Source organism: Orbicella faveolata, unplaced genomic scaffold (genome assembly GCF_042242905.1).
Source record: "Orbicella faveolata isolate gen_17 unplaced genomic scaffold, um_ofav_v1 contig_1, whole genome shotgun sequence".
Classification (NCBI taxonomy): Eukaryota; Metazoa; Cnidaria; class Anthozoa; order Scleractinia; family Merulinidae; genus Orbicella; species Orbicella faveolata.
In genome coordinates, this window is record NW_028301536.1 from 14,599,571 (window position 1) to 14,614,302 (window position 14,732).

Consider the following 14,732-nt stretch of genomic DNA (forward strand, 5'->3'; position numbering starts at 1 on the left):
TGAAAAAGCCTACAGTCGCACATGTGCGTCGAGTGTTGCAAGAACTTCCGCGTTAGTCACTTAAGTTAATGTTTCAGACCGTCTTTGGTATCTGTGTGGTAAAGTGCGTAATCACTGAAATGAAATCAGTAATTTTCAGCTCCATATAAGGCAACTTTTTTGGACGAGTGAAAGCTCTAATATAACAAGTAAATGTAAGGGGTGAACCTTTATATCCAGTCAGTAGATTTACTGATATATTTTTTCCGATGTGCGATGTTTTTTTTTTTGTAAAGGCTTGTGCAAGGTTAATACCAAAAAATACCATTACGCAATATCCATACCTTTTTTAATTGTCCTCACGGTAGTTCTTCGTCGGGAAAGATATTGTGCCATGGCCTAGGCTCGATTACCAGGCGCTGTACGAGAAAGGAGCCCGCGCACGGGGAGGAAGGTGAATATGTCCAGGTTTCGTTAATTGTTCATAAGAGACCGGCAGGATTGTTCCCAAGGTATTTCTTGGCTAGGAATAAAGAGAAGTTAGATGAGATAAAGATAAGAACTTTATTAACGTGTCGAAGTCGCTAGCATACAATGTATACTAATTGGGGACACCTATAACATGCGTACAATTTAGGAAGCTGTTATAGTGAACTTCTTCTGTGTAGTGGGATGAGCTTTACAACGGTTCTTCTTCCTAAGTATTGAACCTAGTATTTCTTTTAGGTAGGGGAGTTTTGAAAGCTAAGCACCTTTAGTCCTGGCTACGATATATAATCTTAACAAATAACTGTCAAAACTAATTTTTACTTTTCTTGAAGTATCAAAAAATATAAGGTTAAGTGTACGTCAGCCAAAAGTGTCTCACTTTACCTGATATCACCCCACTTATCATGAAGCGACTTGGTGTATTTCCCACTCCCCCCTGGATGGGATGCTAGGCGATCGCTTGGTTACCCCCAGCATGGATGGAGAGAGGCACTGTGAGAGTAGTTTCTTGCCCAAGGACACAACATAATGACCCTGGCCAGGACTCGGACCCAGATCCCTCGATCCAGAGTCCGGCACACAAACCATTTAGCCACCGTCCCTCTACAATAATAAGCGCTACCAAAAGTATCTAACCCTTGAGTAGCAGTGTTAAAAACCCGACCGCGCCCAACAGCACATTATACCATGAGTAAATTTAAAAATGTGTCTCCAGTATAACCCTCCTACACTGAGAGTGCTGAAGCGGTATTTTGACACAGACGTGAGACTTTAAAGAACTTTGGTGGCGACCTTCAAATTGTTCCCAATTGATCATGTACGCGGCATTAACGAAAACTTTAGAATATGTTTGAGACGTCTTAGGTTATTTCTAAAAGAATAAAAAAGCACAAAGGCAATCAGGATATGAAATGCATCAGGCACCAATGCCCAAGGACGCGATGAATATAGATGGGCGTGGTTAATTAAAACGGGAGCTTCGAAGTCCATTATACACTGCGATAAAATTTAAACCAAAAATTCCAGTTGGATCTGAGACTTAGAAACAAGGAAAAAAGTAAATAAATAAACAAACACATTATAAAAGGGGTGAAATCCCTTCCCATTCACTGCTTTCTTTGCAATTGTTCCTTCGCAAAATTTTAAAGTATAACTGGATCAATCCAATAAAATTCAATTAAGTCTTGATTAAAACATTTTTATTTTCAAGAACGGAAACGAAAAAGACTTTTTGAGCTGCTCCGAAAGGTTCAATATGTTTTGTCAGAGTTCTGGACGCGTTCCCAAGCTCTCCGTGTAATAAACACGTAAAATCTGTGCTTTTAAAACAGTCCTATAACTGTTATTGACTAACAAAGATCTTGACACTTCGCGAACGTGCCTTCGGTCAGTATATAGTCTGTGCTTTACAATATGCAGTGGGGTTTTCGAAGAGGTAAGAGCTTTTGGTCAAGAGTGAACTCTTAAGACCGTCTGTATCAATTAGCCTTTTGGTTGCATCGCCAAAATACCTAGATGATATTTTTTCTTTGCTAATTTAAGGGCAATTCACTTGTGCAGTAGTCGCATCCTTATGGTATGTTTCAATTCTGTTATGACATTGCTGACGATGTTGTACAATAGGCCACTTTCGATGTATTAATATTCAGCTTAATAGTGAGGCCTAGAGGACACAAACAAAAGAGATGAATGAACATGGCCATTCAATTTCCTTTGTTTGTGTCCTCTAGGCCTCACTGCCAAGCTGAATTTTAATATATCGAAAACAGTCTATTGGAAAAATGGTGCACCGCAAAGTGTGTCATGGATAGAATGGATACTCCAGCGCCCTGATTACAGCTTAAAGAATGCTGATCTTTCAGAGTATGACTAACAATCGTGCGTTTTTTCACGCAGGTCATATTCTAGGGCTGCAGTCATGTATTCTACCGTCATAAACACCTTGAGAGGACTTAGAAAACACTCGCTTCTATACGTAGTTCTCGTGGTTGCATCATCAACTGTGTTTCATGGCAGTAAAACATATGGCCCTGACTTCTTCATCACTAAAAAAAAAAAAAAGCTGAGACTATTAAACTCTTGTTTCGCACTACTCCTTTTGAAATGTACCGCAGTGCCAATCTTGTACAGATCTGATAACACAGGAAGTATAGATATCGCACAAATCTGATACCACCATAAGTAACAAAGTACCGTTATATTGAGCAACGAGCAGCGCGGCGAACGTGATCTGATACATGCTAAACAGCGTGCATTGCCACATAAAAGACACGGCATCGTATTTTGGGTGTCACTTTCGGCAATCAGCTGAACGGTGCAAGGCAAAGTTTGAAGGCGTTGCCTGCTATAGGCAAGAAAATGCAATATTTTTTAACCCTAGTGTTCAGCTTCAGTATAGCTCTGAGCTTTTGCCCTGTTAACTCTTTCCTTATTCCACAAGAAGGCAACGACAAGTGCCAAGAGGTGAGAAGAGAGACTAGACAATTTTGCTTGTTGTAATTCCGACCATCGGATATTATGGTGCTGTGTGTACACTTTAATTGGGGCGCACTGCTTGAGGTTTCGACACACGTCCGGGAAATATCAGAGCTGAGGAGTGTAAGATCCAGAGTGGCAGAAAAACAGACAAGACCTCCAAATAGTGACCAGATAAATCGATCATATAAAACATACATGATAACAGCTTTATCCAAGATTTGGGGATCCCTCTTAAAAACAAACAATGACCTGTATGCTCTTGGGAAGGAGGCAATCCAGTGCATTGCACGTTGAAACCGTTCCACGAAAACACTCTCTATTTGCATTCGCATACTAAGATGTTTTTAAACGTGGTTATCATCTGTTTGTTTCAGTACACAACCTATGAGGATTGTGTGAAGGAAGCGTACATGGCGGCCGCAAAATGTCGAGTTTCAAGACTCCCATTACTCACGTTCAACATTTACCAGGTTTGTGATGGATATCAAGACAAGTTGAAACGCCTAAGTCCTTTTTTTAATACAAAACAGTTGCAATTCATTTGTAATATTTTTGTATTTTGTAGTCTGTAAAGATCTTTACTGTCGCAATGGGGGCAAGTGTGCAGGACCCAACGCTTCTTGGTGCGCATGTCGGCCAGGGTACGCGGGAGCTTTCTGTCATAAAAGTAAGTGCTGGCTTGCTACTTTATATATTTTTTTTTTTGAACTGAAAAGCTCGGAATGAAATCAAACAATGCAAAGCTCTCTGTTGACATTTAAGCAAACTTAGGTTCTTAAAATACGGCGTAGCGTTCATTTAAGGTTGAAGATTGCACGTAATTAGATTCAAAAATGCGAACATGGGCTAAGCTAAGTCGTACTGCTGCGAAAGCTTAGTTTAGCTAAGCTTTGCCGAGAAGTCATTCCATAACGCTGCCAATAAGCATGTAAGATATTTCACTTGCAAGATGAAAAAAATTTTGGATGTTAATTAAATGCAGTAGACAAATTAATGGTTAGTGGTTAGCAATAGTATAGATTTGAATGATTCTGCTAAGCAAGATCCGCTAACGGTTGTTCTTATTTCCTCTTGAAGGTAGATATGCAAGAAAGCCATGTAAAAACGGAGGCACGTGCATCAGTGAAAACCTCTGTAAATGTGCACCTCCATATTCTGGAGCTCAGTGTACAAGAAAAGACTGGGAACCAAAGAGAGCCCGGCACCAAACGCACAAGCAATTCTTGACGCCGGCGACAGTGTAGGCAACGGCATGTACTGGATCCGGCCCCCTGGTGAAACGGCCCCGGCTCAAACTTACTGCGACATGAGCTTTGCTGGTGGAGCATGGATGCTAGCTAGTTATGGTTACGTTCACACAACGGGAACAAACTCCAACAACAACGCCATTCCTAATATGAATACTCTCTTTGATTTCGCCTGGCTTCCCAGCCAACGCACCTCCTCTCGTGGCGTGATTAGTTTACCACACGAGGCGGTAATGATGGCAAATAACGCTGGTTACATGATCATGGCTGCAGGTAATAACCCAGCCACGGGTGGTATCAACCAATATGCATACGTGTACCGTATTTACCTAAAGAACAACCCTTTCAAAATAACATTTGCAAATCATAACCGTTACAATGGCGGACAGCCGGGCCTTATGCATATTGTTGATTTTGTCGTTGAAGCGTTGAAAGGAGAAAGTGGCACGTATGTGAGAAATGCCCTGGGGGAAGCACTGGGGGTGACATGGACCGACTCCTATCGCACCGCTTACGGTTTTAATGATAAGACCACGCCTTCTGCAACCTTTACCACGGGTCCCTTTTTTCCTAGTGTCCATTCGGGTTCGGGACGAAGCCCATATTCTGAATGTACCCCTACTAATTACGACCCTGATGTAGTGGGAGGGTCCCCTCATTACACACACCACGGATGGTTTACTGCTAACGGCTGGGACAAAACTGGCCAAACCTCTATCTGGTTTAAGTAAGGGGTTATTCCTAGTTATTGTTCAAACATCGGTTTAAGCTTTAGTAAGTTGATGAGCTTCACTGACTACCTAGGTGGACCGGCTGCAGGGTGAAAGGGGCGGGTAAAAGAAACCAATCTAGACGGGGCTCAAGCTTAATGAGAACTCTAAAATACCATTTTAAGGTAATTCCCCTGAAATAAAACTGCACATAGATTTTTGTTCAAGCTTTGTGAATATTTATCATATGAGAACTTTAATTATAAAATACAAAAGGGGGTGCCCATGCTCGTTAAGGAGCTGTCAGGCATTGAAAATGTCCCATTTTAGCGTTATTTGATGCTTATTACAAGAACGCATTCCAAGTTATTGTAAACTTTTTGTGAGCCCAGACTCATGAAAACACGCCTCAAACTACAGTCAATACTTGTGTCGGACACAAATAAACTTTTTAAGTTTGATTTTGACAGACAGCTGAATCCTTGTTAAAATATTGGAGCCAAATTGCTTGCCACGGTTATCAAACTGCAAAATAGAAAAGACTACAGTGCAGCTGCTAATTTCCTTATTTATTCAATTTTCAGCAATAGAAATCAGATCAGTCTTTTCTCACGCAAAGCTAATGATTAGTTGATTAAAATGACTGGAAAAAAATTTGGGGTGCCCGAGCTCGTTAGTGAGCTATAGCCATTTTTCAACTGACAGAACTCAATATCAAGGCAAATCCGCCATGTTTTCAATGTGCGCGTGCACGAACGCGCGCTAATGACGCCATAAATTATGCGCAGTAAGGATGCGCAATGCAATACTGGGGAATGGCCTTAAAAGAGACACACAAATAAAATCTATAGAGGCTTTAGTGGCATAATGACATTGTCATCGAGTATATTTCTAGCAGTGCTGAAACTATCGAAGGACATGAAGAGATTCACGGGTCGGTAAAAACAATGGCATTCTCTCCTAACCACGTTGAGCACCCATAAGCGAAACAAATAACGTCGCCGCCTCCTGCACATTGTAGTCCCAGTCCTCTGATCGACGTGTCTTGATTTTAACACCTACTTTTTAGTTGATGTAATGAAGCAAGACTGCTGAACAAATCATCGCTTTTCAAAGGCATCTTAATGTTTTTGTATTAAAAAAAGGACTTAACAATATGTTGTCGTCTGTCATCATCTAATAATAGTGCACAGTACAGGTGCCCAGTTTAATTAGTTTGAGTTGAGAAGGATTCGTTTAGTTTTGAGTACAGCTAATCATTTCTAACCAAATTCGCAGTTTGTAGTCTGAGCAATTTAGAGATATCACAGATCACAGCAGAAAATAAAATAGATAAGTACCTTGTCGTTAATAGGGGCCTTTAGCTCACTACTCACAAATCCTCATCGGGCCCATGAGGACTCTTGAGACCGAAGGGCCTTTAGCTGCCATCGTTCAATACGGTAAGCTCCTCGACCGCTAAATCGAACTCCTACCTTGGTAAATATTATTATAGAGCAAATCAGCTTTCTTAGATTTAGTTTATATCTTAGCATTTTAATGAGTCCTTAATCAGTGTAGTTCACCAAGAGAATATGATCCTCATCATATGCTGAAGTTCACCTAAATCACTCTGGCCATGGACTCCTGCTCTAGCCTATCACAGAGAGCAGAAACAATCCAGCTGTAATCGATGCGAAGCACGGGAAAACGCATGCTAGCGAGTCACCATCGGTTTCGGTTTTACTTCTGATTGGTCGAGGAAGTGGCGCGAGCATATTAAGCCAATCGTTTGGCGCAGTAATGCAAAACCAAAGCAAATGCGACCCATTTTCGACACTCAAGTGGAACAGACTCTGTCAACGGGCGATTCCCTCAAGCAATGGATTCCACTTCATTGTGTTGTTAATACTCACAGCAGGGTAAAAAGACATTGTTCATAGCATCATGCTGTATTCCAAATTATAATAAAGTTTCCATATAACGCGCGCTCTGATTGGCTGAAAGTGCGTGCTTTATCAGAGAACAGAGCACGGGTTGATGACGGTAAGTTGGCTTTCAAATTTTTGCGTCGGAATTTTGACAAATTTGCGCCAAATTAAACATCCCCTGTGATTCAGACAAACGCAATGGAAACGAGCTATTTGTCTGTAGTAAATATGGCTCACAGAGACCATTGTTAAAACTGTACTAAAATAACAAGTTTTGCTAGATTCCCGCCGACAAAACACGTAACGAAATAAACAAATTCTCAACCTAAACAGTGCTTCGATAAAAGACATTATATTTGTTACGAAGGCAGAAATTATACTTAAGAAGTAAAACAATGATAGAAAACAACAATTGAAGTGTCTCTGTTTTATGATGAGAAGCTTTATTTTTGTAAAAATGCTCAATTGCTCAAACAACACTTACATGCAGTGTAGTAACGCTCGTTCTCCGGTCATCTCAGCGAAGTGAACCGACGAGTGCTCAGTGCAAAGCTTGCTCTGATATTCTCTTCTGTGCTCGGAGTAGAACCAGTGGGAGCCGTTTAGTCTTTCTAACTTTTACGCTAGTTCGGGCAATCTTGCTGCATGCAGCTACAAGCCGTAAATAACTGTACCTCCTTTCAAATTCAACTCGGCATTTCGCATTTTCATCCACAAGCTTTGAGCTCCGCGTTTCGTAATTTCCACTGGAAAAGTGCACGTTTCCATGGGCCACGATACGGCCGGATTCCTCTGGACTATAAACCTTCACCTGCCTTTAGATCCGTATTTAAAAATTAACTTCAAAGCGAACTTTGAAGGCATCGTTCTTCTCTCAAAAGCCGCTCAAACTACTCGAAACTGAAAGCTTAGCCGAAGTCCAGTTAGTGATTGACAGCTGTCGCTTCGTTAGCCAATCAAATTATTTGAACAATTCTAACAAGGATTGTGATTGGCTTATTTTAGCGTGCTTTATCAGAGAACAGTGCACGGGTGACGCCACTTTTGTTCGTTTGGAAAATAAAGTTTGGTTTGAAAATTCAGCCAAATGCGTGGGGAAATTATTAGATTCTTTATCATAAAACAAATAAAGAAGCCTCGAGTGTGCTCTGTTCTGTTGTAAAGCACTTAGGAAGCGGTCGAGCACTCAAGAAGTGGGGAAAAACACTCGACTTCGTCTCGTGTTTTCCCCTACACTTCTTTCGTGCTCTACCGCTTCCTGCGTGCTTTACAACAGAACAGAGCACAGTCGAGGCTTCTTTATTTGTTAAATAGAGTGAACCCTAGCTTCGACTCTTGGTCGCAATTTGTGACGTGCATAGCTGAAAGAAGCATTGTAACACCGGAAGTAATAAGCGGAAGTGATGACACCGGAAGTTTGTTTGACTAAAAAGCTAACTAAACGTGACCTCGACAACACTGTACAAAACGGTTTCATTTTTCGGATCACGTTCTCTTGCGAGCTTGCTGAGCTTACGATACGTTGAAGGGAATTTTGGTAAACGGTCGCTGTTCATAGAAAGTACAGGGCAAGCACTTGAAATGGGAAGATATTTAGGCCTAGCTTTCAGTTGCTGTCTGACCATAAGTCTCTGTTCTGGGATCGGAAGGTTCTCTTCTGTTTTATCGCTTACCAATCAATCGGACTTAGTGAACACAAAGACGAATTGTCAAAAGGTGAGTTTAAAACATGTTTTGTTAAACTTAGCAGATATATAAGTTGCTCATGGGCTTCTAATTTGATGTTATTCAGGACGTAACATGTCGATCAAAGTCGATCATCGAAAACGTAGTCGATAAGTCGATAGTACTCGATAGTTGTCGATAATTGTCAATCGACAAATTAAATTTGTCGATAAAAGTCGATAATCACAAGATTTTCAACTGATTATCGATTTCATCGACAAAAATGCAAACAAATGTTTCACTCAGCTACGAAATTCAAGTAACCAAACGAATAATAGCTCCAATGACTTTTTTATGGAAGTGTAAACAGCTGTAAAGTAAATCTGTATGGCAATAAACTTAAATAAAACCCTGAACAACCAAGTGGTCTGTTATTCATTACAGAATAGAATGTTTAAATTACCTCGAGAAATGATCGATTAACAGTTTCAGCTGAACTAAATCGCGATCTGCAATATAACTCGAACCAACCTAGTTCCCAGTTTCTCTCTAGGCGGGAGAGATGAGAGATCCTGGGAACTCGAAGTCGTGTTTCTTTGTGGGGACAGAACGGGCCAAAGTTTAGACTAGATGCGGGAAAAAATCGAGGCCAGCAAGGTAATTAAAAAGTAAAGTAAAGTAAAGTAAATTGACATTTTATTTTCATCAGTGTTTTTACTCAGTTCAACATTTGACAAATACAAGCTGCTACGACTCTCCTCCCTATCCGCTAGGTTGGCTAAATTCGCCGGGTTTGTATGCCCCTTGCTTCTCCTTGCGCCTGTGATTGTTGTACCAGTCCGCAACCTACGTATGACAGTAAAAATACAGCGAATTACGATTGCTCGGTATCAGAAAGTATGAACCCGTGTATAAACCATAAACAGATAATCTCGCCAGATCTAGCCTTGTTCAGACACAAAACGACGTCAGTCACAGGTACTCAGCAGTACTGTTTATTAAATGTGGTTAAATCCGGGTTAATCAAAATCGGCAGCACACATCAGCACTTAAACATAAGCTGATTTAATAATCTATAATCCCAGATAATCTACAATCGATGGCTGCCATTAAACCTACTTTTAAACCACCATCAACAACACACTTGATTGGTTGTGACTTTCCTGAATGTGGGAGGTGGTTCCACGAGTCATATCTTGGACTAAAATTCTCATCTGATAAGGAAAGGCAAAGATATGCCTTTGTGTGCTAATCGGACGATAACATCAGTGGCCTAGACATGTTTACCGATCGCGTAACCGCACCAGTATCCGACATATGTATGCAGGTCGAAGATGAAGAATTAATAGAGGGGTCAGCGACTATAAAAACAGCTAGACGATCCACATACAACGCCGGAACATCATCAACAGAGCAGCCTCTTCCCCCGAACTACGTGGAGTATGAGGGGAAATTCTACCACATCGCAAATTTCCTATCATTGCAACAAGGTAAAGTGTACAACCCCTCCACTTCAAGAATGGCCAGGTAGATGGCCGTGGCAAGAAGTGATTTTTATGAGAAAGTTGAAGCAATTGTAAGTCCGAAAAAGACTACAAATGGACTTTATTTAAGTGACATTTCAGCTTTCTAGGTACCAGGGATCTGTATAAAGTGCGGCCAGGTCTTACGCTGTTATCACTGCTTACAGTGATAACAGCTGCTATAAAACACATACATCAGAAAGTATTTCAGAGAATCCATCTGAAATGATTTACTTAATAAAGTACTTTTGCTGGAAGAAAAGGGTAGTTTCTCTGCGGTTATTGAGGTTTATACGAGCTTTCAATTACAGTACAAAAGCGGTAAAATGAAGTCTTGGCATAGCCAATGCTGCTTTATTAATCTGTCCTCGGCAACTGTACTCTTTCCTCCCGCCATACATCGTTTTTTGTTTTCCGATACTTGTCGATTGAAATCGATCAAATCGATCAAAATCGATCAAAATCAATCATAATCGAACAAAGTCGATAATCACAATAAATTGTGTGATCGACTTTTATCGGTTTCCGATATTTGTCGATTGATTAGTATCGACAACGATCGACGATGATCGATTTTTATCGACTATCGAAATTATCGACATGTTACGTCCTGAATTATTTAACAAGTAAGACATTGTGCAATTGGGGGGGGGGGGGGGGGGAATCTTTCATTGTTTGTCCAAAGTCTGCATGGGACTTCAGAGCAGTTTCTTGAGGCACGCAAACTAAACGATAAAAATATGACCATCATTGAACGAAACTTTGAGGGGATGCAATATGATTGCCAGCTGTTTTCAAACAAAGACACAGCTTGTTTGGCGCTGTTTAGTAATATTGCACTCGCACTTCGTACTGGTGGACAGAGGAGGGATATAACCCGGGATATGACATGACCTGTTACATGATATGGTATTTAAATCAGCACAGGGAAACCAAGCTCTTGTGAACCATGAGTATAGGCTGTGCGCAAGGACCTTCCTCCGCAACACGTTGGCCATGCGTTTTAAAGAGGATCTGCTTGGAACTTGATCTCTAGAACACAGAGAGAGCGAAATTCATACTAACCAGTTGCATGTAAAAAGTCAATAAATAATAATAAAAACAGGTTGAAAAATGATTGAAAAGCTCTCGGATAGTCAATTATGGACCACAAATAGTAGATGTGGTATGCAACCCTTTGATGTTTTTTCACCGCCATTTTATATTTACGGCCAGAAACCTTCATTCTAATCCCAAACTTTAACTTTCCTCTCGATTAGACATATTTAGAGCTTGGTAACGGAACTAAACTATCATTATCTTATTATTTCAGTACATGACTTATGAGGATTGTATGAAGGAGGCGTATGAATTGGTAGAAAAATGCCGGGCAGATTCAAGCCAGGCACAGCTCACGATTGACAATAAAAATATTTGTGATGAATATGAAAAAAAGTTGAGAAGTCTATGTTCCGCTCACTGTGCAAAAGGTTAGTTGTCTTGTTTAAACGCGTGACATCTATGTCACAAAGAGCTACGTTACAACGTATAGCGTCACAAAAATGTTTTGACGTTTTGCCAAAACCGTAAAATTCCGAAGAAAGATACCCTGAGGTTACACTTGTTTGAAAAACCTTTTCTTGGGCTTTGTTCTTTCCTCGAGGAAACTTCCATATTTTTCTACTGATGAAACGATCAAATAAATGCTAGCAATCCTCGCAAAGGGAAATGAAGCATGGAAGGGCGCGGTTTTACAACAAAGTCAACGAGACGTCAGGTCTATCCAGAAAAACCTCCAATAAAATAAGATACCCCTCCCATCGTTACTGGTTCTCTCTTCCCCCTGTTAACATTATGACGAGCTCAAGCCTTTGTTGAAGCTGGAGTGAATATGTTCTAGCAGTAAAATAATTTTCTCTAACTTTTAAAAATCGTTTTTACTCTTACTCATTTTAGCGTCGTGTCTTGATTGTTTTGACAAAATGGAAAAGATCGTGGAAAACTGCCAACTATTTGTCAAGAAGATAAACTGTGGCCTTAATGATACAACCCAGAAATGCGAGGATACGAAGGTCTCTTTCACCAAATACTGCAGTAGCAAGGAATGCCAAGGTTTGAACTACATTACGCTGCGTGTTTATGTCTATAAAACCAATGCCGTTTGAGATTTAACGCACGTACTGGTTGGATGATTGCAACGCACACGCGATGTTGCTCATCATTGAAAAGAAAACGACGACAGAAGTCAGTTCTTTTGGTAGACCGGCACAACAAAGAATTGCAAGAGAAAACCTACAATTCCGTGTACTTTTGGGCCGAAAATTACTTTAACAAGTAGAAAATTACTCGTTTTACCTAGCCGCACCTGATGCAAACACGAGAGGGCTACTACCACATTCACATGACCTCACACAAAATGGCCTGTGAACAGGCTTTCTTGGTGATGGGGCGAAGAGAAAGCGGGAAGAACTGAGGAGAGAGAAGAGTCCCCCTCGGCCACTTCACTCTCACCCAGTTCCTTCTCGGCCCTTCTAGCCGCGGTCAGACCCTTTAAACCAGAGGGATTTCTTCACCAGTTACAGCACGCGCTATATCACCAAGTAAAGTTCTAGTATGACAACTTTCAGGGCGCGCATTCTTTCTAGGGTATTTCCTGACATTTTATGGCGATACATTGCAAACATTCCATTTCCTCAATATCAAAAAGATATTTCATGAAAATAGAAGGGCAGTGGCAACATAACAGATCAAAAGAAAACCAGCTTCGACTACCTTGTAGTCTTTTTGAGCAATGCCCAAACTAATGACCAGCAATATCGTTGAATTTTCAGTCTGCAAAGATCTCTACTGCCGCAACGGAGGCAAGTGCGCCGGATCCAATGCTGTGTGGTGCGCATGTCAGCCAGGATTCACAGGAGCTTTCTGTCATAAAAGTGAGAAGTACCTCAAAATGGTTTGACGTTATATGTTGAATAAAATATTCAAAAAACTACTGACCAGTAAGAGAAAGGGAAACGAAGTGGTACAATTGAGTTGAATAATTAATCTGCGCATGAGTACTATGATAATCACTACCTATTGATTTTCTTTTACAGGTAAATGTGCGAAAAAGCCGTGTTTAAATGGCGGAACATGTATTGGTGAAAACGTCTGTAAATGTCCACCTCCTTATTCCGGTGCTCAGTGTACAAGAAAAAGACTGGGAACCAAAGACAACCCGGCACCAAACGCACAAGCAATTCTTGACGCCGGCGATAGTGTAGGTAGCGGCATGTACTGGATCCAGCCCCCTGGTGAAACAGCCCCGGCTCAAACTTACTGCGACATGACTTTTGCTGGTGGAGCATGGATGCTAGCTAGTTACGGTTACATTCACACAACGAGGACAAACTCCAACAACAAGGCCATTCCTAACATGAATAGTCCCTTTGGTTTCGCTTGGCTTCCAACCCAACGCACCTCCTCTCATGGCGTGATTAGTTTACCACACGGGGCTGTAATGATGGCAAATAACGCTCGTTACATGATCATGGCTGCGGGTAATAACCCAGCCACGGGCGGTATCAACCAATATGCATACGTGTACCGTATTTACCTAAAGAACAACCCTTACAACATAACCTTTGCAAATCATAACCGCTATAACGGCGGACAGCCGGGCCGTATGCATATCGTTGGTTTTGTCGTTGAAGCGCTGAAGGGAGAAAGTGGCACGTACGGAAAATTTGCCCTTGGGGAGGCCCTGGGGGTAACATGGTCCGACTCCTACCCGACCGGTTACGGTTTTTATGACAAAACCACGCCTTATGGAAGCTTTTCCAAGGGTCCCTTTTTCCCAAGTGTCCATTCCGGTTCGGGACGAAGCCCGTGTTCTGGATGTACCCCTACTGCTAACTACGAGCCTGATGTGGTGGGTGGGACCCCTCAGTACACACATCACGGATGGTACACCGCTAACGGCGCGGACAAAACTGGTCAAACCTCTATTTGGCTCAAATGAAAAGTACATTTGAACTGCATGCGACATAAGTTATATAGTCTGTTGTATGATAAAAGTCGGAAATGTTGCATTACTTTCTAATTAGAAGCAAGCATTATATTGTCTACACAATTTCTGAAATATCAAACACAATAAACACGGCTCTAGCGAGAACATTAAAATCAATTCTTTGAGCAAAAAAAGCAAAAATGACACAGACAGCTGTGCTAATAAAACTCAAAGCAGCTGTATCTACACTAAAGGTCGTCCACCATGGGGATGGAACGACGCAATGACAAGGCAAAATAGAGAAAATGAATAACACAAATGAAACGTTCTAGTTACTTCGATTGTAAATCATAACTAGAATTAATTAATTAGTTAATCAATCAATAATGAAAAGTTTATGACGCGCAGTTTTTTCCATGCATGTGATGCTCAGTAGCGCATGAAAATTACCCAGCAGCTGTCTCTATACTAAAGGTTGTTCTGGTATTCTCATGTGCACAACAGATAAAAGGGCAGTCCAATTTCTGAGAGAAATCTGAATAAACGAAAGTGACGATATAACCAGGTGTACCTTTTGTTAGTTAAGTTCAATAACCCTTTATATGGAAAGTGAATGCGGCTAAAAGTCTAGACATTTTGATTTGGGCTTCACAAAACAACACAAAAGACAGGTGAATATTTTTTTATGAAAATAAAATGCGAGACCTCATAACATATTATTTACCCAAGAATGACAGTACTATCCACGATCATTTACTCAGGAT

At 41.0% G+C, this 14,732-nt stretch overlaps 2 protein-coding genes and 1 pseudogene across 3 annotated transcripts in view; 2 read left to right on the forward strand and 1 right to left on the reverse strand.

The window, feature by feature from the left end:
• The first annotated feature begins 2,846 nt into the window (after positions 1-2,846).
• On the forward strand, positions 2,847-7,225 carry LOC110061341 (uncharacterized; annotated as a pseudogene). Its single transcript, XR_016207739.1, has 4 exons — positions 2,847-2,931; positions 3,321-3,416; positions 3,512-3,613; positions 4,024-7,225. The product of XR_016207739.1 is annotated as an uncharacterized LOC110061341 (transcript).
• Positions 7,226-8,145: 920 nt separating this feature from the next.
• On the forward strand, positions 8,146-14,529 carry LOC110061340 (uncharacterized). Its single transcript, XM_089291093.1, has 5 exons — positions 8,146-8,529; positions 11,314-11,470; positions 11,937-12,092; positions 12,812-12,913; positions 13,076-14,529. Exons 1-5 carry the CDS (start codon positions 8,395-8,397, stop codon positions 13,978-13,980), a joined length of 1,455 nt encoding a protein of 484 aa, XP_089147219.1. The 5' UTR covers positions 8,146-8,394; the 3' UTR covers positions 13,981-14,529.
• The window catches only part of LOC110061337 (fibroblast growth factor receptor-like 1), a 40,444-nt gene continuing 34,869 nt past the window's right edge, over positions 9,158-14,732 (reverse strand). Inside the window, exon 6 of the mRNA XM_089291145.1 lies at positions 9,158-9,324. Coding sequence (XP_089147271.1) covers positions 9,241-9,324 — 84 coding nt within the window. The 3' untranslated portion in view covers positions 9,158-9,240. The remainder of the gene's footprint in view (positions 9,325-14,732) is intronic.